This window comes from Chelonia mydas, chromosome 4 (assembly GCF_015237465.2).
Source record: "Chelonia mydas isolate rCheMyd1 chromosome 4, rCheMyd1.pri.v2, whole genome shotgun sequence".
Classification (NCBI taxonomy): Eukaryota; Metazoa; Chordata; order Testudines; family Cheloniidae; genus Chelonia; species Chelonia mydas.
This window is the reverse complement of record NC_057852.1, coordinates 92,517,048-92,543,760: the sequence shown is the minus strand read 5'-3', so window position 1 is coordinate 92,543,760 and position 26,713 is coordinate 92,517,048. Positions and strand designations below refer to the sequence as shown.

Genomic DNA, 26,713 nt, shown 5'->3' with positions numbered 1-26,713 from the left:
CAACTATCAATAACACATCAAAATATTTGGGGTAACTAGCACATTTCTTTATTATGAAAGCACTGGTCTTGGTTCCAGTTACTGTCTTACACTTAAAGCAAGGATTGAAAAACTTTATTATGTCTCAAGAACACTTTAGCTCAATGCACAGCAGCGGTCAAAAAGGCCAACAGAATGTTAGGAACTATTAGGAAAGGGATAGAAAATAAGACTAAAAATACCATAATGCTACTATATAAATCCACAGTGCACACACACAATTAACCTGTGGAACTCATTGCCATGGGATGTTGTGCTGGCCAAAAGTATAACTGAGTTCAACAAAGAACTAGATAAGTTCACAGAGGATAGGTCTATCAATGGCTACTTGCCAAAATGGTTAGGCACGTAATTCCATGCTCAGGGTAACCCTAAACCTCTCACTGCCAGAAGCTGTGAGTGCAAGACAAAGCGGTTCACTGCAACTGCCCTGTTCAGTACAGTTCCCCTGAAGCCCTGGTACTAGCCACTGTAGGAGACAGGATACTGGGCTAGATGGATCATTGGTCTGACACAGCATGACTATTCTTATGTTCTTATATCTTTTTTTTTAACTTTAGCTGTTGAATTATGTTAATATTTTTTAGCTACTAGTTAGTCTTAATTAGGGTAAACAACCTATTGATGCTGTTAGTATCCTAAGTAATCAAGTGAATACCATAGTGGCTGGTTTCAGAGTAGCAGCCGTGTTAGTCTGTATTCGCAAAAAGAAAAGGAGTACTTGTGGCACCTTAGAGACTAACAAATTTATTTGAGCATAAGCTTTCGTGAACTACAGCTCACTTCGGAAAGCTTATGCTCAAATAAATTTGTTAGTCTCTAAGGTGCCACAAGTACTCCTTTTCTTTTTACCATACTGGTTGATGCTCATAGTTTTCAAATTTTTTACTCAATTTTTTAATACTAGTTCATTCACTAAAGTTAACCAACTTTGTTTCAATGTACTTTATATTTTAGAATTTCATATTGCTTTAAATATTGCTACATTGTATCACTTCTTTTATTTACCTGTTTTTATCCGGTGTATCCCATTTGCATTATCCCTGTTGATTTAATTATTAGTTTCTTTTTTCATTTTGATGTTTAAATAAATGTTTCAAAGTCACATTCAATTGTTTATTTGGGGACATCCTTTAGTGTATAGGGAAAAGAATTCTTTGTAAAATGTAAGTGGTTAATCCTTGCGTGCAGTCTCATTAATAATCATAATCAATAATTCCATCTTTTGATTTGGTTATCCTGAACTCATCATATGAGAAGCAATTAATTAGTAATTCCATGTAATTGACTGTTGGTTCTCCCAATTATCAAGTCTGATAATTGTTTGTTTTCTTTAGGTAATTTTATTTTGAAAATTACCTGGTGCCCAACCTCTTTCTATCCCACGGCACCCTGTGTCTGACCATGTTTTTGCCTCTCAGCATCTGAACAATGCAGACTCTTCAACCTACCCACATAGCTAAAACTCATTCAAATCCCACACATTAGCTATATTTGAAGATTTGTTTTAGAATTAATAGTAATTTTTGCTGTTATTCTTCATAATTGAAAGTTTCTTATTCAGCAGGGGCTGACATATAATGTTCTTCCATTTCAAATTGGCTGCCACTCTGTTATTGCTGTCCATAAGAGTGAGGCCACAGCCTGCCCGTAGCTACTTATTCCAATAAGAGTAAAAGCGAAGCTGCCCTCAAGGGAAGGTGGTACTCCCTGTCAGAACAGGGGACAATGCATGGTTAAGGCAACCAAATAACCTTACCTCTCCCTTGTGTGCCACTCTGAGGGGAGAAAATAGAAAAAATCTGTGTCTTTAAAATTCAATTTAATTTAATCTAGGATTACAAACACTGATGCACTAATCATATTTGTATATTGATTGCACAGTGTTATGCAAGTAAATGTTAACTGTGCATTTCCATACCTTCACATGTTTGGATTTCTTTTCAATTTAATCTTAATTCTGAATTTTCTGAGTTTGTAATGCTTGTTTTTTAATAATTACAACATCCCTGTAATGCTTTACTGTTAAATTACTTCTATGCCCTCAACCTTTCAATTGACTTTCAATAGGATATAGGATCCTAAATCATGTAGGTACTTTTGAAAATGTTATTCTAAATTAAACTGGAGTTAACACTGAGGGTAAAAACACAACAGGTGTGGCAACCTGTAGCCTTACTCCTATTAAGACTTATAGGAGATGGCAGCCATCACTTGCTTCTAATAGATTCCCAGATAAAAACTATGTGTAAAAATTTCCCAAAGCAGCTAAATTATTTGTGAATTTAAGTGCCATTAATTTATGGACCTCCAATGTGACTCAGAATCCTAACTCACTTAGGCATTTTATGCATGTTACACATAGTTTCCCTCTGGGAATCCATAAGAGGCAAGTGATTTTCAGAAGTGAGCCCAAGCTACATAGTTCAGATCCTAATCCAGATCTGATTTTTTTCAAAGTTTGGGTGTATTTGGATCCAGAGTTTTGATTTGACTCTCTGATAATTTTCCCTATCCATTTACTTATCCCCCAAACTGTCCCTCTTTCTTTCTATTTTACCCTTTTCATTGTTTTGTCTACTGTTCATTTTTTCAGAGTCTCTGAACACAGGGGTTAGTTTTAGAATTTAGTCATCTAAACAGATGATCATGTGTATGAGCTTTGAAAAATATACTACACTGGAGAAGGGAAATGACAAATGAAGATACTTACTTAATATATATATGTTCCTTTTCCATGGCACCTCATAGTAAAATTTGTTCATAAAAGACACATTCAGGGCTGGAGAAGAAACAACTTTCTAAGCAGATGATTTTGTATCTGCTGTAGAATCAAAGCCAAGTACCAGAAGAGTATACACTCAAAACTTGTAACCTAGTTATCTCTTTACAAAAATGGTCTTTATGGCAAGTTACTTATCGATAAAAAAACCACAGTCCTGTCCAATAATACTTTTAACCGCCATAGGTCCTTGAAGAAATCTTAGCTGTTCAACTGCCAATAAAATCAAGCTTCTAAACATAAACTTTAAAAGGTCTACAAAGACATTCTGTGGTCAGGCTGGGCAAAGGCAAACATATTCATAGGCACCTGAAAGAGAGGCCAGAAGCGAATATACACAAAAGCTACACAAAGCTCTTCTCCTGTTACAATAGTTGACTTTTGTTTCTAGGCTCCCCTGGACTCAGTGTTCTGTCTAGACAAACACTATAAGGATATAAAGTAACATACTGCAATGTGCCTCATCGCTCCAGTCATCGCAGTCATTGTAGCCATTACATTGTAGTTTCCCAGGGATGCAGATTCCACTGGCACATAAGAAGCTCTCGTCTCCTCCGCACAGCACTGGGAAGGGAAGGGAAAGGAAAAAACACAGGATAAGCCTTTCAGATTTTAAAAAATAACATCATAAGCAATATCTGTTTCGATCGTGTGTCATCCATTAAAAGTGTATTTAAATAACAAACTCATGATTAATCAGTCTTAATTAGAGATGGGCTGGGAAAGTGGAGTTCAGATGCATACCAAATTTAGGCCAGCAACTGGGCGCTCAGGAGCAAGACAATCAGGGCTAAGGTTCCAGCTCAGTAGTGCCAAAGTGAGATTTTCTTTCTATGAATTTATATGCCCCACTTCACCATAGTGTGGGTGCCCCTCAAACATTCATGAATTTATCTCATAATACCCCAGTGTATTAGGGAAGTATTATTATCCCCATTAGACAGATTGTGAACTGAGACACCCAAATCGTGACTCGTGGTTTTGGATGCCCCTCTTGAGATACCTTAAAGAGGGCCTGATTTTTTAGAGGGTGGGTACTCAGAATGTTCTGACAACGCAGCCCCTTTATGGTGTCTCAAGCTGGGCATTCAAAAATGGAGGCATTGAAAATCACCGGTCATTCACAAAAATCTTAACCTAATTGACATGTACAAGATCCCAGACAAAGCCAGGAATACAATCCACATGCCCACGTCCATGCTTTACCCAAAGGCCTTGCACACCTACGCTGACATAATTTGTGAGGTCGGTAAGTAGTATTATACAGGGGTACAATTCTAAAGACTGTCAGGTACAGGGGGTTGACCTGCATTGTGTGGTTTTGTTCTTTTTAAAAACTACAGTGGTACTCAATAAACTTAAGCAAAATGGCAATTCTCAGCAACAGTAAAATGTAGTTATAAAAATGAAAATGAGAGAGAGTTTCCAGGAGCAGAAAACTATCACTTTGCAGCTAGAAAGTCATTAAATTTAACTGAGAAAATGGGAAATTTCCATCAGGCAATTTAATTAAAATTCAAAATTCTGTTCACACAGTGGAACTTAACCATTTTTAGCCAGGTCAGTTTTGCACTGTATTAGAAATGCAGCTGGCCATATAACAGAGTCTGAAGCTTAATATGACACATGTGACCAAAGTTTACGGTCACATAAAGGAGCCATAGAGATGTTAGAAGAAAAAGTTAACTAAATTGAATTTTGTATGCTTGGGTAAAGCATTTCCAAAAGCTGTACTTCTCTTGTATCCCAAAGTACAAACCAAAATAGGTTTAGAGCCAAATTATGTTTATAATTGATAATATTACTGTGACAGGTATGCCAACCACATGCAGTGTCTTTGGGGACTATTGTATTAACTTTATGAATGTCATATGTGTTACTGTAGGCTAGGGATTGTATTCTGAGAGTGGGTTTGCGTGGGGGGGGGGGGTGAGAAAACCTGGATTTGTGCTGGAAATGGCCCAACTTGATTATCATACACATTGTAAGGAGAGTGATCACTTTAGATAAGCTATTACCAGCAGGAGGGTGGGGTGGGGGGAGGTATTTTTTCATGCTTTGTGTGTATAAAAAGATCTTCTACACTTTCCACAGTATGCATCCGATGAAGTGAGCTGTAGCTCACGAAAGCTTATGCTCAAATAAATTGGTTAGTCTCTAAGGTGCCACAAGTACTCCTTTTCTTTTTGCAAATGCAGACTAACACGGCTGTTACTCTGAAACCATGCTCCATGGGAGAGGGTCATCATTGGTCTTTCAGGAACAAAAACCACTCCGGGGAGATTATTGCTGTCCTGGGACTGAAAACAGCTCCAGAGAAGTACAACCCCCTGGAGTGACTGGCATATACTGGTTCAGGTCAGTTTCAAAAGCCACCAGAGACAAAGAAAGAACCTGGCGGATCAAGAGCCAGATTGAATTGACAGAAAGGGCTTCATTTTAATCCAATGAACAGCCATGACCCTTTGACCAAGGCAGGAGCCAAACCCTGCTGTATGTTTAGGATGCATTTAGACCTGTTATTATTTTATATATTTTCTCTGTAAGGCTTCTGTCTTTCAATATATATACTCTGCTTTGAGAGAGCTGTTTGGTTACTGATAACCACTAGCATATATTGATCAGAACCCTTGGAGAGAAAGCAAAGCACAGGTGCTGGATATTAGTCACTCCTGCCAGGATAATCTCCACAAATTGCCAGGGAGGTACAGCCTAACTCCTGGTGAGAAGGGAGATGGATGCAGGTCCCAGCTCAGAGAAAGGTGACAGCTAGAGGCCTCAGACCTGAAAGGGCATTCCTTAAGCATACAACCGAGGAGGGGGCCACAGGTGCAGTTATCCCAAAACTGTGACAATTATTATTTACTTTGCAGTAATGTCTAAAGGCCCCAGTCAGGGGCCAATGTTCTTGGCATACCTAGATGCAGATCTGCCTGGAAAAGTGAAAGCAGTGCATTATGCATCCAGAGGACATTGGTACAGTAGTGAGCAGCAGCTCTTCCTACATCTTTAGAAAAGGTGTAGCAAATGTTCCCACCTATTGCTACCCTGCCAGCTATTACTATCTGCAACTACTAGGTTTAAATCTCATGGCGGAACAGGTTCCCTGACAGGCAGGAACACTATAATTAGGTCTTATAGAAACCTAATCACTGTCAAATGAGAAGACTTTGTGATTCTCTGCCAGCGCGTCGTAAGCTGAGATGGTTGCCAAGTGAACCTTGATAGAGCTGAGGGACAAATTCTTTCTTTTTAGCTCAAGTAACTAGTGAAGAATCTGCAGGATCGAGGAGTAAGTGGAATCAATGAGTTTTGGTGACACTAGTGGGAGAATCGCATCCATTTTGCCAGGTGAGTTTGTTTTGTCTTCTACTTATTAGAACTTCCCTAACTGGGGAAGCGCAAGACTGCTGCATTGATGACATCCATCTAGTCACCATGCTGTGAAGTGCAGGGACAGTAGATTTGGATGTGGGATCTGTCTCTGGTTCTGAGACAGCAGGTCTGGGAGCAGAGGTAAGTCTTGGGATGGGATACTGACAGGTCAATAGACCTGTGAACCAGAATTGTCTTTTCATTCGCCACTGTGACCACACAGCAGGAAGGGGTGCATGTAAAAGAATTCTGCACCTGTAAGAGGCACGCATTGTGAGATATGGCAGTGCCAAAGCAGGCATCTGCCACAGGGTTCCGGCGTGGTGCTCATTGACAGGGAGGGCTTACTTTCCTGCAGAGTATATCCACCAACTTACATGTATATCCGCCAACTTCTTTACTTCCTCAACAGGGATTTGGAGGGCCTAGGCCATCCTTTTTAATAGGTTTTGGATAGCCTTGTAGTCATGCATTTCTGAGGCCAATCGTGGCACTACAGCAGCCTTATCGGGAACAAAGAGAAAACGATTACCAGTGCTGGAAGGTGCCTGCTCTTCCATTTCTTCCTCTTCTGCTTATGGCTATACTGGAACCCAGGGGAGGGACACTGTTGGGATCTCTGTGTGTGCAGTGCCATGGAGCAGATAGTCTTCTGGTGGTACAGTTGCTCACTCACACCAAGACTCCTCTGAGCCAACTAGAGTCCCCAACAGGGCCACATGGGAACTGGTGGATAAGAGTCTAGTGGCCAGGGTGTAGGGACTCATGAGTCCAGGTTCTGTGGGTCCCAGTATCTCTCTTGTGAGAAATGTCTGGACTCGCTATAAGATGTTGAGGGCTGTGGTGAGAATCTGGGTGAGTAAAGATGCTGCTGGTATGAATCTTCCTCACCCCCTGAGTCTGAAGATAAAGCTGAAAAGAATGTATAACCCAGATTCAGGTGGTGCTGTGGCCTTCGGGCTGATGGTGCCATCCTAGTGGATAAAGTCAGTGCTGACTGTAGTGCTGAAGTTGACAGAAAAGGGGACTGTGGCTCCAGATGTGCCATCTGTGCAGGTCCGTCGGTATGGATCACCTGAAGAATGCTGTGTGGGGTTGTATAGGTGAGCTGTAACCAAGTTTTCTCAGGGTAGTACCACAGTCTTTGCCATGATGATGGTGCACTACTGCAATCAACCTGGTTCAGGTGCTGAGAGAGTCAATGCCAGGGCCACTGAGGCAGACAGTGCTGGGGTCAATGCCAAACTATTTCCCGAAGTCCCAGATTTCAGTGCCAGGTGTTTTGGTGCCATATAGTCAGAATTGGTCTGGGACTGAGATTTGGTGGTGAGACTGGGCTGGGCTGTGAAGTCTCACATGATGTTCACTGCTGTGGGGTGGTTTTCCTCTTAGAGTAAGCCCTGGTAGGTGATCTATCTTTGGAACTTCTAGATGCTTGTGGTCTGTCTGAGGACAATGCTCTCATCATCGTTTGATCTGGGGCCCTTGAAAGCAATGAGCCTGTGCTCATGTTCTTGAATTGTGAAGGTCCCTGTACAGGGGAGTTCAATGAGCCCAGTTCAGAAATGAGTCTCACGGATTTAGTCATTAGGAAGACCTGAAGGTGGGCCTCGCTGTCTTTCCTAGCTCAGGAGCTGAAGAAATTACAAATGGCACATTTATTAGGAATGTGCAGTTCTCCTGGAGTAATAGAGACATTTTGAGTGTCTGCATGAAGTTGGAATAGTTCCCTTGCAGGAGTGGCGGCATTTGAACTCAGGAGAACTGGATGACATCATACCCATGACAAATAAACCCGCTAACAACTAAAGGTTGCAACAGGCAACCGGATGAATAAATTACTAAAACAATAAACTAAACTGAACTGTAAAAAACCGATTAGCTATGAAGTACATATGAAAGGCTGACAGTCTGTTGGACAGTCAGGCTCTGTCCCTAAACTGGGAAGCAGTCAGAGGAACTGAATAATGGCAGGCGCATCTCGCCCTTATGTGCCTTCTCAATGGAGTATGAGGACTGAAGAGTGCACGCCCTTAACTATTTTTTTTAATGTGAGAGTTTGAGAGAAGGAGAATGTGAATGGTGGGGGCGGGAGGGGGGGATTCTGGAGGGTTATGTACAGGAAAAAAAACCCAGAAAATGAGGGAGGTAAATAAAAAGATGATCAGATTAAAATAATATAAATAACGGGAGAAGATTTAAGCCCTGAAGCAGTGCCGACAACCCTGGCAATTTTTTCATGAGTCTCATAATATTTGAGGCTTTTCTTATAGCCTCAACTGTTTGAGGCAAGTGATTATGTGAGAATCTCAACTTTCACTTAAAACAAAACAAATCTTCTAGCCCTATGGTTGCTTGTTCACCTGCACATCTACCAATGTGATATATGCCATCATGTGGCAATTCAAATACATGCAGAGGGAGTTCATCATTTTTATTTATTCAAATGTTTATGAATACTTTTTTGGGGTCAGGGGTAGGTAGTATTTACCCAGCTCTATGCTATTCTATCTAGTCAGAGTTATATTCAGTTCCTAGGGTCTATGTTATACATTACATTAGCAAAAGAGGGGAGGGAAAATTTTATATGGAAACACATGGAAAATGTTGTTTTCCACAATGTTTCATCCACAACAATTAGCCCAGCAATGCTGTATGTATTTTCATATTTATACATTTAAAGGGGAAGAGACTTATGATTTAACCCCTCTTGCTTGACTGATGTGTATGAATAGGGCCCTACCAAATTCACAGACCATGAAATCTGGTCTCCCCCATGAAATCTGGTCTTTTGTGTGCTTTTACCCTCTACTATGCAAATTTCATGGGGAGACCAGCATCTCTCAGAATGGGGATTCCTACCCAAAAGAGGGTTGTGAGGGGGAAGGGGGTTGCAAGGTTACTGTAGGGCGGTTGCAGTATTTGTCACCCTTACTTCTCGCTGCCTTCAGAGATGGGTGGCTGGAGAACAGCAGCTGCTGGCCAGGTGCCCAAATCTGAAGGTAGTGCCCTGCCAGCAGCAAAGTAGAAGTAAGGGTAGCAATACCATACCATGCCACCTTTTCTTCTGTGCTGCTGCCTTCAGAGTTGAGTCAGGACCCCATCAGTTACAACACTGTGAAATTTCAGATTTAAATATCTGAAATTTTTAAAATCCTATGACCATGACATTGACCAAAATGGACCATGAATTTGGTAGGCCCTAGCTATGAATTATGAGGGCCAGCTTTCTTTTTATTTGATCATGTTGCCAACTGTAAATTTTATATTCTACTTACATTTTAATTACAATGAGATAGTTTTAAATAAAGTTGCAGCCTCTGTATTTAAACAAGTTATGGGGGTCTGTCTCATTTGCCATAAAATATTAAATCATTTTAATCTCCTGCCCCACCCCCCACCCCAGCACACCTTGAATGATCCTATTATAGTTATGGAATATTTAACAGATCAGATTCTGTGAAATGACACCAAATTTTGAAAGATTGCTTGGAACATTTTTCAGCTTTTTAGAATCCATTCAAGGATCAAATCTGGGAAGCTAAACACCATCCATGTTTCCTTAATACACAGCCCTGGAACTCTATCCTACTTCCCTTGTGTACACCAAACTCCCAGTGAAGCTAATAGGGACTTGGGGTGTGAAATTAATATAGGATTGGGCCCTCAGTGAATAATCTATTTAGCTTCTTATGAGGGTTGGGGTGAGAGTGTTACAAAGACTTTGAAGCCAATGGAAGTCTGAACATAAATATTGAAGGAATATAATGATACATGATAAATATAAATAATGAATATTAAACAAGATTCAGATTCTTAACTGCTGTAATGAAACACAAAATAATCATTGCTAGTGCCTGAGTCTTTTGATCCTGAAATAAACTATTCTGATAGGATCAACATGCAGAGGAATGTCCACTATTTAAATCATGCTTGGTGTTTCAAAAGTCTCTCTGGTTGTTACCAACATGGTTACCCAAACTGAGCCAGGGCTGTCACCCTTTAGATGTCTTCACTGCAATTAGCTTTGTATCTGGGTTTTTGCGATATTGAGTTAAGGTGCAGCTTGGAAAGTGATGTTTTGCTATTCATTATCCCTTAATTTTTTAGTGTATTAATTAATTAAAGACAAGAAGAGATTGGCATATGAAGGTACCTTCCCTCTTCGTGCACAATATGGAGTTAAATAAGTGTGTAATGTGAAATAATATATACATGAGCCAAATGCATCCCTGATTTTACTCCACTGGAATCAACCCAATAGAATCAATGTAACAACAGCGATGAACGTGGCACAATACTTTAAATCACAAACAGATTTGTAATCTCTGGCAAGAAAAATTCACTTATCTCTAATACCTGAAAATGCAGATGTCTTGTGGTGCACAGAACTATTTGCATCTCCAAATATAAACTTCTTATTTCAAGACCTATACCAGTCAGTGACATACTGACTTTGTTTGCTGCTATTAAATATGTGAGAGAAATGGTAGTCAGATTCAATTTGGCTTCACAGAATCATAGAAATGTGGGGCTGGAAGGGACTGCAAGAAGTCATTGGATCCAACACACTGGGCTGTGGCAGGGCCAAGTAAACCTACACCAACCCTGATAAGTGTTTGTCCAACCTGTTTTTAAAAACTTCCTGTATATAAACATCTATACTTGTAAGAAAAGCCTATGGCTTTAAAGCCTTTAGTCCTACAGAAATTACTTCATTTTATAGGAAGAAAAGTCCAAATTAAGCTCTTCAATAGCTTGAAAGGTTTCACAGATGCATGTTGATCATATTTTGAAGAAATACAGACAGTCTGACTTGCAGGCCGAGATGATCTGTTGATTTGGAAAGGTATCTTCATTGTTTTTTCTCTGCCACATCTGAGGTATAGTTACAAGAAGGAATATCATTCACCCCTGATAATTTGGGTTCTCAGAAGTGCTGAGCCCTCTCACAACTCCAACTGCAGGCTCTCACCTTGAAAAATCAAGCCCAAATGAAGAGTAAAATAAGAGAACTTATCTAACTCCACTAACTAAAGGCCTGATCCTGCAATATTTTTCCCCTGAAGGAAAGATCAGGTCTTCATATCAGTCTTTGATCTGCTTTCCTGACAAGCTTGGATAACTTTCTCTATTCAGATTTCACTCAAATCCTTCACAGACTGTGAGCACACAGCAGGAAACTTTATAAACTCCAGACTCTATAAAATGCTGATGTGGTTTTATTTTTTCAGGTAGCATCTGAGATCTCTTCAAGAAGACATCTTTCAAAATTGTAGAATAAGTCAGATTCTTTTGGAAGCAGGGTGGAGAGATGTGCCTCTATGTCTCACGCAGTTTGCGGCTCCCCTCAGCTTAACTCCCCTATCGCTGGGGTGGAGGAGACTGGTTTCCAGTCAGGGTACCTGGGCATGCCTGAGGGGACATTGCTTTCATACCTGGGCTCAGGTGCCTGTTCAGGTCTGCACTGGAATAACCCTGGCAGGCAGTTTGGGGTGGTTAACAGTTTTAAATAAAATTGCAGTCTCTGCATTTAACCATACTATTTTGTCTGTGTCTCATTGTTTCCATATCCTCATGAACAATTACAGCCCACTTTTGCTGTTCTGTAGTTCAGATCTGAAGTTCTGGGTGCTCTTCTTAACCAAACCACTCTGTTCTTTTAAGGTAATAACAAGTTTATGAAGTGCCAAATGTGTGCTATACATTTTACAGACAAATCTGAGGAAAGCATCCCTGCCCAAAGCATTTATAATATAAGGCCCTGATCTTACAACTTCCAGAGCATGGGCAGATGTCTATATCCATGCAATGCCCCATTAACTTCAACAGGACTCTGTAAGGATGTAGGGGTTTGCCCATGAAGTGGTAATTTCAGGATTTGGTATCCAAATGGGTAATATAGACATATGGGGTTTGATGAAAAAAGAACAAGTGAAAGAGCATCTCTTTTTTGTTTTATGCTTTTTTTCTCCAATCACTTATTTGAATCCCAACTAAAATAATGTACTAAAGAATAATGGGTATACAGTCACAAATATCACCGTTACATAAATGTTAATCTCAAATATATTTTTAAATCAAATGTTTTTAAATAGACATTTATACCTTATACAATAGGTGGCTGTAATAGATGAACAACTAACCCAATTTTAGTAATACTGACTATTTATTGGGGATATATCCCTTTTTTGACCTGAATACTCCAAACGTAACATGCATTGACTTAGTTTCCTTCTCCAAATACCAAGAAGTTGTGATAGCCTCAGCACATTGAGCATAACTATTTCTCAAGTGTATTCCAGATCACTGATGGAAATGGCTGGCTCTGCCCTCATAACCCATTCTTTTAAAATAGGTTTTCCTTTCAGGTTCAGTTTTCTAAAATCACTACCAGTGTCAAATGCCCTCCTACAGCAACAGATGTCTCTATTATGGATTAAATCAGATCTAATGGGCATTCTTGATCTATTTCCCCATTTGTGTGGTAGCATCAATAGCAAAGAATGCTATTCCATTTCCATTCTTTGGAAAGCAGAAGTAGTAACAATATGATTAGCAGAAGGAGCTGCAGCACTGTCTTTGGTGGCAATTTTGTTGTCCAAAGCCAGCCACATGTTCTTGCATACTATGCTGAGGCTGTTCTGAAACTGGCAAACTTGGTAGGGTTTTCCTCATATATGAGGAGTTCCAGGTTATCAAAATATGATATTTCTGATCATCCCGTAATTGAAAACCATACCCCCAAAAAGTTTACACCCAGAACCCCATCCATAGACTGGTGGTCTGATGAAGGTGAAGGGTTAAAATCAATTGCTGATGTAATAACCTGGTATATGGATTTGTGTACAGGCCCAAAGTCCAGAGTTTGGTCAAGAGGTCAGAGGCCTAGCAAATAGTGATTAGCTAAGAGAAAGCAGAATAACCAAAGATAACCTTGCTTGTGTTAAGATATGCCTGGTCAGCAAAACACCAGATGTTGGGGGCAATAATTGTGTCTTATTCAAAGTTGCAAATAGAACAAAGAAGCCCCGTTTCTGTTGTGTTAGTTTCTTCTGTAGGGAGATGTTCTTCCCACACATCCAACCCTGAGTTTATGAAAAGGTTGGAACATATCAGCATAAGATATGGCCTCCTCCCACCTCCCTTTTCCAGGAACCAAACACAAATAAGCAACTTGAAAGACAATCTTTATTGCCATATACTTTCACTGTTTCTTTGCTTTTACCCCTAGGTATGTATCTGTTGGGCAATCAAAGGAGCTACTTCATTCCTATGGACCCCAAATCAAAATTCAACATATATTTTATACTAATACATTTATTAAAGTACTAATTAAATGTTAAATGTTAATTTGTTACCTTGAGACCATGGGCGGAAACATTATGTGATCTTTGACCATTGGCTACTGTGCTATCATGTCTTGCTGATTCCGGGGGTGTGGGACTGCCTACCCCATCACTTTTCCCCGCCCATGGAAAATCCATATATTCCATTGTAATCAATTGATTGACAGTGTCTCTGAGCCTAATAAGCGAGGTGACACTCTGTCAGCGCTGTACGTAATAAACTCCTATGCTTGACCTCTACTCGGTGTGGATTTATGTCCTTCAAAGGTTTCCTGATGAAGGCTGACACCAGAGCATTCTATTAATGCTGATTATATCAAAGTCAGTACAGGATATGTTGTCCCACTATATTAAAATGCAGTGTCCCTCCTGTGAAATCAATAGAAAACTGTTGAAACTGAAATTTGGCCTGCAGTAACATACTGATTGGCAAGCAATGTTGTGTATCCAGAAGCAATGCTGGTGTACATATGTAAGATGCATATAAACAAAAGAAAAGTTTCACTTTCAAAATGGCAGAAAAATACCTGATAAACATAAATCATGAACAAAGGTAGTTCCAAGCCAACTTCCATGGGGTGTGAGTCATAACAACCAAAATTAGGGTCTCTGCTAATTTTTTCTTCCAACTCATAGAATCATAGAATCACAGAATATCAGGGTGGGAAGGGACCTCAGGAGGTCATCTAGTCCAACCCCCTGCTCAAAGCAGGACCAATCCCCAACTAAATCATCCCAGCCAGGGGTTTGTCAAGCCTGACCTTAAAAATATCTAAGGAAGGAGATTCCACAACCACCCTAGGTAACCCATTCCAGTGTTTCACCACCCTCCTATTGAAAAAGTTTTTCCTAATATCCAACTATTCTCAGACATGTTACCTCTCAAACTCTACTGATTTATAGTTTCTAAAAGTGATTTCATTTCCATATTTTTTAAAAAAAATAGATTTTAAACAGCAGAATCAAAAGCATAAACTGAAATTTGTTAAAACTACAGCGTATTGCACCTTTAAAATAGTGGACTTTGATTAACTAACTTGAAGAAATATTAATTAGTCTTTAACTTGCTCTGTCCTCATACAATAGAGTGTCACTGACACATTTATATTTGAAAACTAAGAAACACCTGCAATTCACACAAAACCTGTGATAAGTGGAAGATTTAGAATATAGCCTTTCAAAATTATAAGTAAATCCATGGAAACACACAAGAGGATTTGTAGAGGTCATTATTAAAAAGTCAGCATTAACCAACTGTTTCCATACCAAGATGTGTGAGATATACTAGTCACTTCCTATTCCAATTCCTATTCTAAGTTATTTTTATCTATAAGGAAAGACAGTGCTGCCTAAGATTCGGAGATATGATTGCTTTTAGTAAATGATGCCTCTTTAAATGGCATCTTCTGTATATTTGGTGTCATTAAGAAGTAGGGTGACCAGATGCCCTGATATTATAGGGACTGTCCCAATACTAGGGGCTGTGTCTTATATATGCAACTATGCCCTCCCACTACCACCATCTCCCGTCCGAAAAAAAATGTCCCATTATTTCAGACTTGCTATCTGGTCACCCTTTTAAGAAGTCAACATTTATCTTGGTACAGTATAAATACTTCCCAGTAGTGTCATATTCTACATTCAGGAGTATTTGTTTACATTTTAAAGGCATCCACTGCATTTGGAAGTAATTAATCAATAAAAATGAATAATTTATTAGCAGAAATGGCTATTAATGGGAATCATAAATCTAGAATATTTGATGAAACTTGATAAGCTTCTCAAAACTAGTTGTGGAAAAAATAGTTTTCAAAAACTTTATTCAAGAACTGAAAGACTCTAATGTATGCACTAAACCGGAGTAAATGATTTACGATACCCCAATTAGGCTCCTGTCAGAAGAGTTCTTAAATTCACTGAAGAACAAAGCACTTCTGGCTTTCATTATTTACAGTTTCCTGTTAAACAACAACAAAATCACATTTAAAACTTAAAACTTAAGCATACATAAACTTGATCTAAAAATTGTGTAGCAGACATCTATCTTGCAATCAGAGACACTAAACATAACTTGAATTTTCTGAAGTAGGGAGAGGTTTCTTGGAACCTCCAAAAGAGGATTAATTTGGTTTCTGCAGAAACGTTCATGTGCTGGAGATGCTTAGCACATACAAACAATTATAAAACAAATTGTTATTGTCCCAACCATAAGGAAATTTTAGAACAACATTTGGCAGTTAAACAAAATCAATCCTTATATAAAGGTAACACACATTTTTCACTTAAACATCTCAAAGTGCCTTTACAAAATGATAGTGTTATCTTACATATGAGGAAACTAAGGCACAGAGAGGTAAAATGACTTGCCCAAGGTCACATAAGGAATCAGTGGCAGTGTAAAGAGGGTTCATGGAAGTCCCTTGGTAAAATTTTACCCCCAAACTGAAGGAAAGGTTTTGTCAATTTCCCTGCTTCTGATGGAGTTCACCTGCTCATTCAATCCTTCTTCAGCATTGCTGTCAGATAGGATCTATTGCAAGAGCTTATGAAAATGCCTCTGAAGAGCAGACACTTTTGCTTTTGGAAAACCATATTGCACAGAACTGCAGATATTTTTTTAAATATTTCTTGGGAAATACTCGTAAACCCCCTCGAAAAGTCCAGACGCCCTTAAGGAGTTTTCAGACCTGACCCTTCAAATTACATAAACTGAACGCTGTTATCCTAATGATAAACTCATCAGTATATTTTTTGGGATCCACGTATAAACTTTTCCAGGAAAGTACAACTTTATATAGGTTTACTAAATTCTGCGTCCTCCCTTGGTTTTGTTTGAGAAAAATCTAATTTTTTTTAAAAAATGAATGGATCCCCAGTCTCTCATTTTTGCTGCAAACACATACTTGTATGAAAGTTGGAGTGTGGGGAGGTTTTTGTTCCTTGCACTATACTTCTAATGTTTTATCCAGATTAACTTTAAATGTCTCAGATGATGGAGGTTCCACTACTTCCTTTGAGATACTATTCCACAGTTTTATACATTATCTCACTGTCCGGATGATTTCCCTGATATTTAATCTAAGTTTTCTCTTTCTTAACATCAACCTATTACTCTTCATTATAACCCAATGTGTCACACTAAATACATAATTCCTCTCACTCCTTCATGCTTCAAATATTTGTAAACTGTTATCATATCCCAAATATACATATAAAATGATGGGATCTCAATTTCCTGTTACCACTCAAGAAAGAGATCTTGAAGTCACTGTGGATAATTCTCTGAAAATGTCCGCTCAGTGTGCAGCAGCAGTCAAAAAGCTAACAGACTGTTAGGAACCATTAGGAAAGGGATAGATAATAAGACAGAAAATATCATTATGCCACTGCATAAATCCATGGTATGCCCACACCTTGAATACTGCATGCAGTTCTGGTCATCTCATCTCAAAAAAGATATATTAGAATTGGAAAAGGTACAGAGAAGGGAAACAAAAATGATTTAAGGGTATGGAACAGCTTCCATATGAGGAAAGATTAAAAAGACTGGAACTTTTTAGCATAGAAAAGAGACAACTACAGGGTGGGAGGATATGATAGGTGTCTATAAAATCAGAAATGGTGTGGAGAAAATGAATAAGGAAGAGTTATTTACTCCGTTACATAACATGAGAACCAGGAGTCACCCAATGAAATTAATACGCAGCAAGTTTAAAACAAACAAAAGGAAGTACTTCTTCACACGACACACAGTCAACCTGTGGAACTTGTTGCCAGGGGATGTTGTGAAGGCCAAAAGTATAACAAGACTCAAAAATAAATTAGATAAGTTCATGGAGGATAGGTTCATCAATGGCTATTAGCCAAGATGGTAAGGGATGCAACCTCATGGTCTGGGTGTCCCTAGCCTCTGACTGCCAGAAACTTCATCTTAGTGTATGTGCAACATGCCTCAGGTGGCATGTGACAAGGATTCATCACCGAATCTGGTCCGCTGGTTGGATCATTTGCTTCCCTGGCCCGGGCTGGGTACCGACAGGAAGTGCAACGTGAATGCTGATCCATGCTCCCTTGCCAGAAACTGGGACAGGACAACAGGAGATGGATCACTCGATGACTGCCTGTTCTGTTCATTCCCTTTGAAGTATCTGGCATTAGCCACTGTCGGAAGACAGGATACTGGGTTAGATGAACCATTGGTCTGACCCCGTATGGATTTTCTTCTGTTTCTTATCCTCCTTTTTACATCTTAGTCAAGCTATTAATATTTCATTTTGATTAGACTTTTCTTATAAAAGTCTTTCTCTCTAACTTCCTAATCATTTTTGTCACTCACCTCAGAATTCTTTCCAGGTTTTCAATCTTTCTGGTACTGTGGTGCTCAAAAATGAGAATTATATCCCAGGTGTAGTTGCATTCACAGCATCCAAATACTTAAAAGAACTAGATTTAATCAATTTTCCTTTTATCACCACTCATTATCAAGCATATGGAATGTGAAAAACATGAAAAGACTCCATGCTTTTAAAGCTAAACTGGTCTTTTATTAAGAGAACTATTTGCAGAGATGTTGCAACTGCAGGTAGCATTCTAACCATGTGCATACAGACTGACCTCCTGGCACAGCCTCCACACAATTCTCTCCTGCAGCCTATGTTCCTCCGTCCAAGTTCTATGCAGGTGACTACATCTTTCCTTATAACAATTTTTGTTCTGTCTTTTATGCAAGAGTTTGTTGACATGCTGTTCAAACCAGCCTCCCAATTCTTGTCTGTTATTACCACTAGTGGGGACCTGTTTCAACCCCTGTTGCTGCCTTCATTCTGTGGAGCGGTATTCTGTTGGCTCCCTGTATTGCTCACATACCTTGTTTCTTCTGATTCTCCTATGTCAGGCCAGCTGATGGCTAAGGCTCTTTCAATGTTCTCCTGCTCCTGGCTGGGCCCCATTGGTCCAGGTGTGCCAACTGTCTTCTACTGTTCCACAGCTGCCTTTGGTTTTGTCTCCACTACTATCTTGAATCTGTAGCTACCTCATACAGCCGGTGTGCTTTGTATGGCTATATGAGGACTGTACCCAGATCAGCTCACCTGTGTGTGGCATCTTCAGGTCCTTGGCTCCTTTGTTATAGTGGGCTGCCCGCTTAGCCTGGCATTCTCTTAACTGCTTCTGTTTACTGTCTGTTGTTCCTCCACTGCAGCAGAGTACCCCTTGTGGACAGCCGAGGTTTGATCCTCTCACCCGTCAGTGCTGGGCTACTACCTAGTTCCTGGGAGGGTGTGCTGTGATAGTCTGACATTACCAGGTAGAGATCCCTTCCTGTCTGTTATGCCTTTGCCATGAGTTTCTTGGCTGTCTTTACTGCCAGCTCTGCCTTCCCATTGCTTTATGGATAATCAGAAGAAGACATCTTGTACTCAAATTTCCATTTAGTGTTGAATTACTTGAATTCTGCTTCAGAGTACTGTGTTCCGTTGTCTGAGCATACCATGTCAGCTAAGCCATACCTAGCAAAATGCACCTTCTGTTTCCTGATCACATTTCTTGCCTAGGTGTCCTCCAGATAGTCCACATCCTAGAAATCAGAATAGTAATCATGTAGTTTCTGCCATTAGAAGTAAACAAGTCTGTTCTGACCTTTTCTAAGGGTCAGGCTGGGATTTCATGAGGCTGTAGAGTCTCCTTCTGTTATCCATCACTGTACTTTTTACACACCATGCACTGCTTCATGCATGCTGTCAATTCGGCATCCATGTCTGCCCAGCAGATACCATCCCTGGCTCATCTCAGGCATGTCTCTGTCCTCAGATGTGAAGCATGTTTCTATCTTCTAATGCCAGCTCTTAAATCTATTGGGATTACTGCTCGGTCACCTTTAAACAAAATACTGTCTTGCATACAAAGTTCATCCCTCATATGGTCAATCTCCTGGGGCACAGCTGCTTGCGATCTGGACAACTCCAGAGTATGAACGGTTGTTTTGCTTGTAGTATCCCAAACAGTTCAGTACTTTGTTGAATTGCCAGGAGCCTCCCATCAGAGGGATGGTAGCATGTTGACAGACTTCTCCTGTTCCAAAGAGCCACCTGTGTTGTACTGTAGTAGGTTTGCCCTGCTCAGTGTAATTGCCACCAGTAGTGACTTCGCTGTGCAGTACCTTATCCTCAAATCATAGAGCTGGAGTCTCAATAACATGCATTGTAGCCACTTGGATACACTCAGCAGTGACTTCTTTGTGATGCTTTCTGATGGCTTGTGAGTTGACTGCATGTCCACCTTGCGCCCAAAGGTGAATTGATGGAATTGTTCCATTCCAAAGAGCCCAGTCAGTAGCCCCTTTTCTATCTGAGCATATCCCCTTTCTGTGTCTGTCACAGCTCAACTAGCAAATGCTATAGTCAGCTGGCTTTGTATCAGTGCTGCTCCTAGGCCTCCTTCTGAGGCATCTAGCTGCTACACAGTGCTGTAGTACTGGTGCCTTACTTACGGATTTTATTTTTTCTTTAAAATGCCTGTTCTGGGGTCTGACTACTCATTGTGTGTTAACGGTCTTAAGGGTTCATAAGTTTCTGTGCGCACAGAATCCGGAAAGACAGGTGGTCATCCTTATAAATCGCTTTCACATCCTTTGGTCTTCATATTTCCTTAATGGTTCTGTGTCTCAGGATTCATCTGGAGTCCCCCAGCAGTCAGTAGGTATCTGATGAAGGGAACCTCAGTTTTCTTGGGGTCCAACTCATCTGCATTCAGCTTAATAGTCTGCTCCCAACACTTATTTAGGGATGGTCACAGTTTGGTATCATGTTCCTGGATTGTCTCCCTTGTCATCTCCTCCTCCTCCAATACGAAGGTCATCAGCTATAACCTTGATGCAGGGGAGTACATCTTGTGCCTAGTTCAGTTTACACTGGGGCCAGGCTGATGCACTTAGGCATCTGTACCCAGAGCTATCTGCCAAAAAGTATAGCAAAAGGTGTCAAGCAGCTGGATGGCTCAATATGCGAGAACCCATTCTTGACATCACAAAAACTGAACGTTTCTGCCCTGGATAAATTGAGCAGTACGTCCCCAGTCATTGGTAATGGGTGGGGGTGACTTCTTTTCAATGATCTGTTCAGTGGTTTCAGGTCAGTGCAGATCCTCAGTTTACCTGAAAGTGTTCTCACTGCTACTAGGTAGCTGATCTACTCCGTGCTAGTTTCAGTGGGTAGAATGATACCTCTTCGTTACAGGCTTGCCAGTTCTTTCTTCAGTGGCTCCACTAGAGCACATGAAACTCTGTGTTTCAATAGTCTCATAAACTGCTTACAGGGGTCTATTTCTAACTTCAGCTCCCTTTCTAGGTGGCCATCTCCTTGAAAAATGTCCTTATATTCTGTTAGAATACTAGACAGAGCCCATGGTGACAGTTCTCCCTCTTCTTTCATGTTGAAGATATTCTGGTCTTTTATTGTGAGGAAATCCAGAGGGCCTGTTGCCCAGCAATGGGTTGTACTCCTGTGTGTCAACTACTATGAATGCCAAGCAATAATATCTGTTGTTTCATGGGCTTCTTATCAACAGTCTGCATTAGCCCACTCACCTCATAATGGTTTTATTGTACATCACCAGCACTCAGTCACATTTCTCCAGTCTTATTATGTTGCTGCTTGTCAGTGTTACTGGGATTTTTTACAGCTGGCTCCACAATCCATTTGGAATCAAACTAGTCATAGATTTAATGATGTAAGCAGAGTCAGGATGGGCTCCACCCTGACATCTGGTGGTGAGGTGTGGCAAGTAGTGGAAAAGAACTTCAGGGGCTGATCTCAATTTGCATAGGCACACCCACCCCGCCTAGAATGAGGCCATAACTGCCCAAATGGTCACTTTGGCTGTTGTGGGATCCCCAGTGTCTTTGTTATTGGGGCGGGAAGAGTAAATTGTTATTACCCTGATTATGGGAACTGTGCTTGGAACTGTACTTGGCCTTTTGTTATGATGGAGGGACTCACCATCAACTGAGTAGCACTCGCTAGGCAAGGGACATGGGTTCCAAAACTCTGTGAAGGGAGAGAGATTTGAGACAGGTATTAGTACCTGGTGGTGTGGTTCCCTTTGTGAGGGCCTGAAGCACCAATTCATAGATTCATAGATATTTAGGTCAGAAGGGACCATTATGATCATCTAGTCTGACCTCCTGCACAACGCAGGCCACAGAATTTCACCCACCACTCCCACAAAAAAACCTCACACCTATATCTGTGCTATTGAAGTCCTCAAATTGTAGTTTAAAGACCTCAAGGAGCAGAGAATCCTCCAGCAAGTGATCCGTGCCCCATGCTACAGAGGAAGGCGAAAAACCTCCAGGGCCTTCCAATCTGCCCTGGAGGAAAATTCCTTCCCGACCCCAAATATGGCGATCAGCTAAACCCTGAGCATATGGGCAAGATTCATCAGCCAGATACTACAGAAAATTCTTTCCCGGGTAACTTGGATCTTGCCCCATCTAAAACCCATCACAGGCCATTGGGCCTATTTACCATGAATATTTAATTACCAAAGCCATGTTATCCCATCATACCATCTCCTCCATAAACTTATCGAGTTTAATCTTAAAGCAAGATAGATCTTTTGCCCCCACTACTTCCCTCGGAAGGCTATTCCAAAACTTCACTCCTCTGATGGTTAGAAACCTTCGTCTAATTTCTAATCTAAATTTCCTAGTGGCCAGTTTATATCCATTTGTTCTTGTGTCCACATTGGTACTGAGTTTAAATAATTCCTCTCTCAATTGCACCTCTGTCTCTCTCCACTGTGGAATGTCAGAGCTAATTTTGGGTCTATTAAGAGTCTTGCTACAGGTACTGTGCTGCATTCGCTTTGGCCTTATGGTGCACCAGCACTAAGGCCCCCACTACTATGAGCTGAAATCACTGAGAGCTGAAATCACTAAGAGCTGAAATCACTGAGCACTGTGTCAAGTAGTGGGGAGCCGGAAGATCTAGAGTGCAGTGGTGCTGTTCGTGAGACGGCGAGCTGAGCAGAGCTGTTCGTGAGACGGCGAGCTGTGCAGAGCGGAGCCGTTCGTGAGACGGCAAGCTGAGCAGAGCTGTTTGTGGGACGGCGAGCTGTGCAGAGTGGAGCCGGTCGTGGTGGAGCGGAGCCGTTCGTGAGACAGCGGCATGTTCATGAGACGGCGAGCTGTGCAGAGTGGAGCCGGTCGTGGTGGAGCGGAGCCGTTCGTGAGACAGCGGTGTGTTCGTGAGACGGCAAGCTGAGCAGAGCTGTTCGTGAGACAGCGAGCTGTGCAGAGTGGAGCCGGTCGTGGTGGAGCGGAGCCGTTCGTGAGACAGCGGTGTGTTCGTGAGACGGCAAGCTGAGCAGAGCTGTTTGTGAGACGGCGAGCTGTGCAGAGTGGAGCGGTCGTGGTGGAGCAGAGCCGTTCGTGAGACAGCGTAGCAGAGCAGAGCCCTGTGGGGCAGTCAGCTTCAGGACACGTAAGGTACCCTTACCTCTTTCCCCCACACACAGGCACATTTTAGCCAGACTGGGGAGTAACACTCTGCAGATGAACTTTTGAACTCTGGGGCTGGACTTTTTGGATTTTGGGTGATTTGAGGATTGCTGGACTCAAGAGACGTTTGGGTTCTGGGACTCAAGAACCCGAGGGAAAGGATGTGGCCCAATTTTCTGGGGTGGGTCTTTGCTCATGGTTTGGTTAATGAACACTAGTTGTGGTGTTTCCCCAATTTAATGCTGATGTCGTTTACCTCATGTTATTAAAGATTCTCTACTACACCGAGACTCTGTGCTTGCGAGAGGGGAAGTATTGCCTCTTTGAGGCACCCAGGGGGATGTAAGATTTTCCCAGGTCACTGGGTGGGGGCTCGAGCCAGTTTTGTATTTGCTTTGATGAGAGGGAACCCCTGTGTACTGAACCCGGCCCTTGCTGCTATCAACTTGGCTGGCAGAAGGGTTACAATAGCATAGTTACAATGTGGCAACTGAATGGCTGGCAGCCTTCTCCTGCAATGCACGTATATTGAGAGTCTTTGTGTCTACTAAAATCACACTGCAGACTTCCTCCTCTTCACTGGAAGTCTGTATGTTCTCCATCACAGCCTACAAAAACACTATTTTCTTCCTGAGCTAGCTGTGGAATCGGGACAGAAAGTGGTTCTGTTTCCACCCCTTTCGCTATTGCCACAGGCTGAGCATTTTTGTTTCTGCCTTTCATGTTGCTTTCTACAGTATACACACTGACCCAAAGAATGCAGATATTATGGTCATGTCTATACTGCGAAGTTGTCCACAAAACTTTTGTCTTTCACAGGTACTTTAAAAAGCCCCCCCGCGAAAGACAAAAGTTTTGCAGACACAAGCGGCAGTATGAATGTGGCTTTGTCAGCAGGAGCACTCTCCTGCCGACAAAGCTAACGCTGCTCATGGGGCTGGAAGTGTTTTGTCAGCAGAAGTGCCGACAAAGTACCGACAAAGAGCGTTTACACACGCTGACTTTTAGTGACAAGGCTGACCTGACCTTTAGATATGAGTCCGCTTGCACCCACCCATCCCCAGAGCCTCAACAGGTGCGCCTCCAACAGAGCCGCAGTGAGTCATCACGCAGGCATGCAACAACTTAGCTGCACTGACTTACCCTTCCCACAGACCCTTCAGTGACACAATCTTCAGGCATGCGGCAGCAGCCTATCACTGAGCACAGCCTGGGTCAGATGACCCCCATGCTCAAGTATTTTCCCAACCCCACCAAAGCTGCAAGTCAGTCTGCTGTGCAACAAAACTACCTTCCCAGAAAATCTTTCTGATACCCCACACTGTAACAGACTCTCTAGATTCAGTGCTTGCTCTTGATCCAGTTCCTGCCCCAGCCTTTCATGAGCCCTGTTCCATTCTTGTACTTGCCCTACCCTGATCTTGCCTCAGCCCTGTTACCGACTCACTCCAGTCTTGCCTCCAGCTCCTGACCCCCTCGGACTCTGACCACCCAGCTTCAACCTTTGGCCCACACCTGAACTCTGACTATAGTACAAATTTTGGCTAATCTATGGACTCTGATCTCAGTTCTGACCCCAGCCTGGCCCTGGCCCTGGCCCTTGGTTCCAGTGCTACCCCTGGCCCAATCCTGACCCTACATCCAGCTTTGACCTTTGCTCCAAACACTAGGACGGACTACCCGGGGGCAACACCTGACAGCTTCCATGCTGTGCAAGGTTTTTGTCTGGAAATCCAGCATTCCTGGTGATCTGAATTCCTCCATGCTGCCTCTTTAATCTGCTTCTAGGTGCTGGTTTGTTCGCCTGTTAATCACACTCTCTTTCTTGCTGGGGGTCTCACTAGACTGATCACTGTCACCATGTTTCATGTAGCACATACTGGGTAACAACATTAAGGACTACATGACTGTAAAATTAAACTGGTTCTTTATGAAAAAAAACATTTACAGAGAAGTTGCAGCTAGTATTCTAGCCATGTGCATGCAGACTGACTTCCTTGTGTCCCTCTAAACTCCTCTCTCCTGAAACCTGTGCTCCTCTCTCAAAGTTTCATGCAATTTTCTACAACGGCTATCTTAAAGCAAGATACTCTTCCTGGTAGATGATCTTTTCATAAGGTTACTCTACATATGGTTTGTCACAGCATAGTGGTTTCCTAAAATAATTTCTTTAAAAATCCTTGAAAGGGTTTGTCCCCTTTGGATTCAGAATTCAGTATAATCTCTTCACAGCTGTATATAAATACTACTTATATGATGGACAGTACATCCCATCTCATCTACTGTAACATTCTTCCCTCCGGCCTCCAAACACATACACATTACCTTCCTTCAATCCATACAAAATGCAATTACCAAAGTCATCTACTTTGCATATCAATCTGATCATGTCATTCCCCTCTCTGAGTCACTCCACTAGTTCCCAATCCACCAGTGCAACAAATTTCTGCTTCTTATCACCATATTCATAACTCTGCTTATCCTCCCCTTGCCAAGATTCACATTGCCCCATACTTTTCAATTCTAAAATGGCTCCTGACAATAGCGCTAAGTGGCTCATCCAAGTCTTCTTAAACCAGAAACCACCTTCTGGAACAATCTTCTAAAATACAATAGTACAAGACAATAATGCACTATCGTGATCTTTACCAGCAACATATGGTAACATATACAGGACAATTAGACTTTCTCCTAACCCTTCTTCCCCCAAGATTAATTTTCAGTAAAATTAATATAGAATAGCTTTCATATGTTTTTTTATTATCCTAAAATGAAACACACTGAATACTGCACTGTACCATATATTGTCATAAGCTTGTCAAAAATTCACCCCATTTAATAAAGCAAAGGGCTCCCATTCATATGAATGAAACAGGATTGTCAATTTCTGCTTTGGATGTTACTGTGGTGAAGCCACATGTCAAAAGATCCAATTAATTATTATACTGAGCCATCTGGTATCCAGACAACTGGCTGCAATGTATGATAACAAAAGTCTCTAAACATTTACAGGCTTATGAATGATGGGTTTAACATCCAGAATATCAAACACAATTTTCAAAGAACAACTAGGCATTTTATGACATATTTATATAACAGTATGTCTCGGCCAGTGAAAAATGGTTCTGAAAGTTCTTCAGGCATATTTTAATTGATGGAATAATGTGTTGTTAATTTAAAGCAGTTGTTTAAAGCTTGCTGTCTATTAGGTGAAGTTTTGCAAGCAAGCCATTATGTGAAGATTTACAAACTGATGTCCATGAACAAAAAAGCAATATTTTAGCTTACATAACACTAAGCTCACTAGACCTCCAAAATACATATTATGAAATGAAAACACTTACTCTAAATAATTTTTGCCCTACGCACAGATTAGAAAAATCAGCAAGAATTAATTTATAGCTATCATTTTTTACCAGTAGGCGTGCATAAGTGCTACCCAGAATAATTCAGAGAACATGGAAATAATTTAACATAAGCAGCAGCTTCTTGCATGCTAAACAAACAGAAATTAAAATTAATGGTTCCTCAGAACTTCCAAACTCAACATTAAATCATATTAAGGGCCTAAAACTGGCCTCTTTACTCTGAAACAAAACATGTCCTACACAATAAAATCCTGTATTAGGGCTAGAAAAGTTAATGAGTTTTAACTTGTGTACTTTCCTACAC

At 41.2% G+C, this 26,713-nt stretch overlaps 1 protein-coding gene across 2 annotated transcripts in view; it reads right to left on the bottom strand.

Annotated features, from left to right (window-relative positions):
- Positions 1-26,713, bottom strand: part of CORIN (corin, serine peptidase) — a 308,207-nt gene that overhangs the window by 117,016 nt on the left and 164,478 nt on the right. For both annotated transcript variants that reach the window (XM_007071024.4, XM_043544404.1), the window contains exon 6: positions 3,272-3,385. In XM_007071024.4, the coding sequence (XP_007071086.3) occupies positions 3,272-3,385 (114 nt within the window). The remainder of the gene's footprint in view (positions 1-3,271; positions 3,386-26,713) is intronic.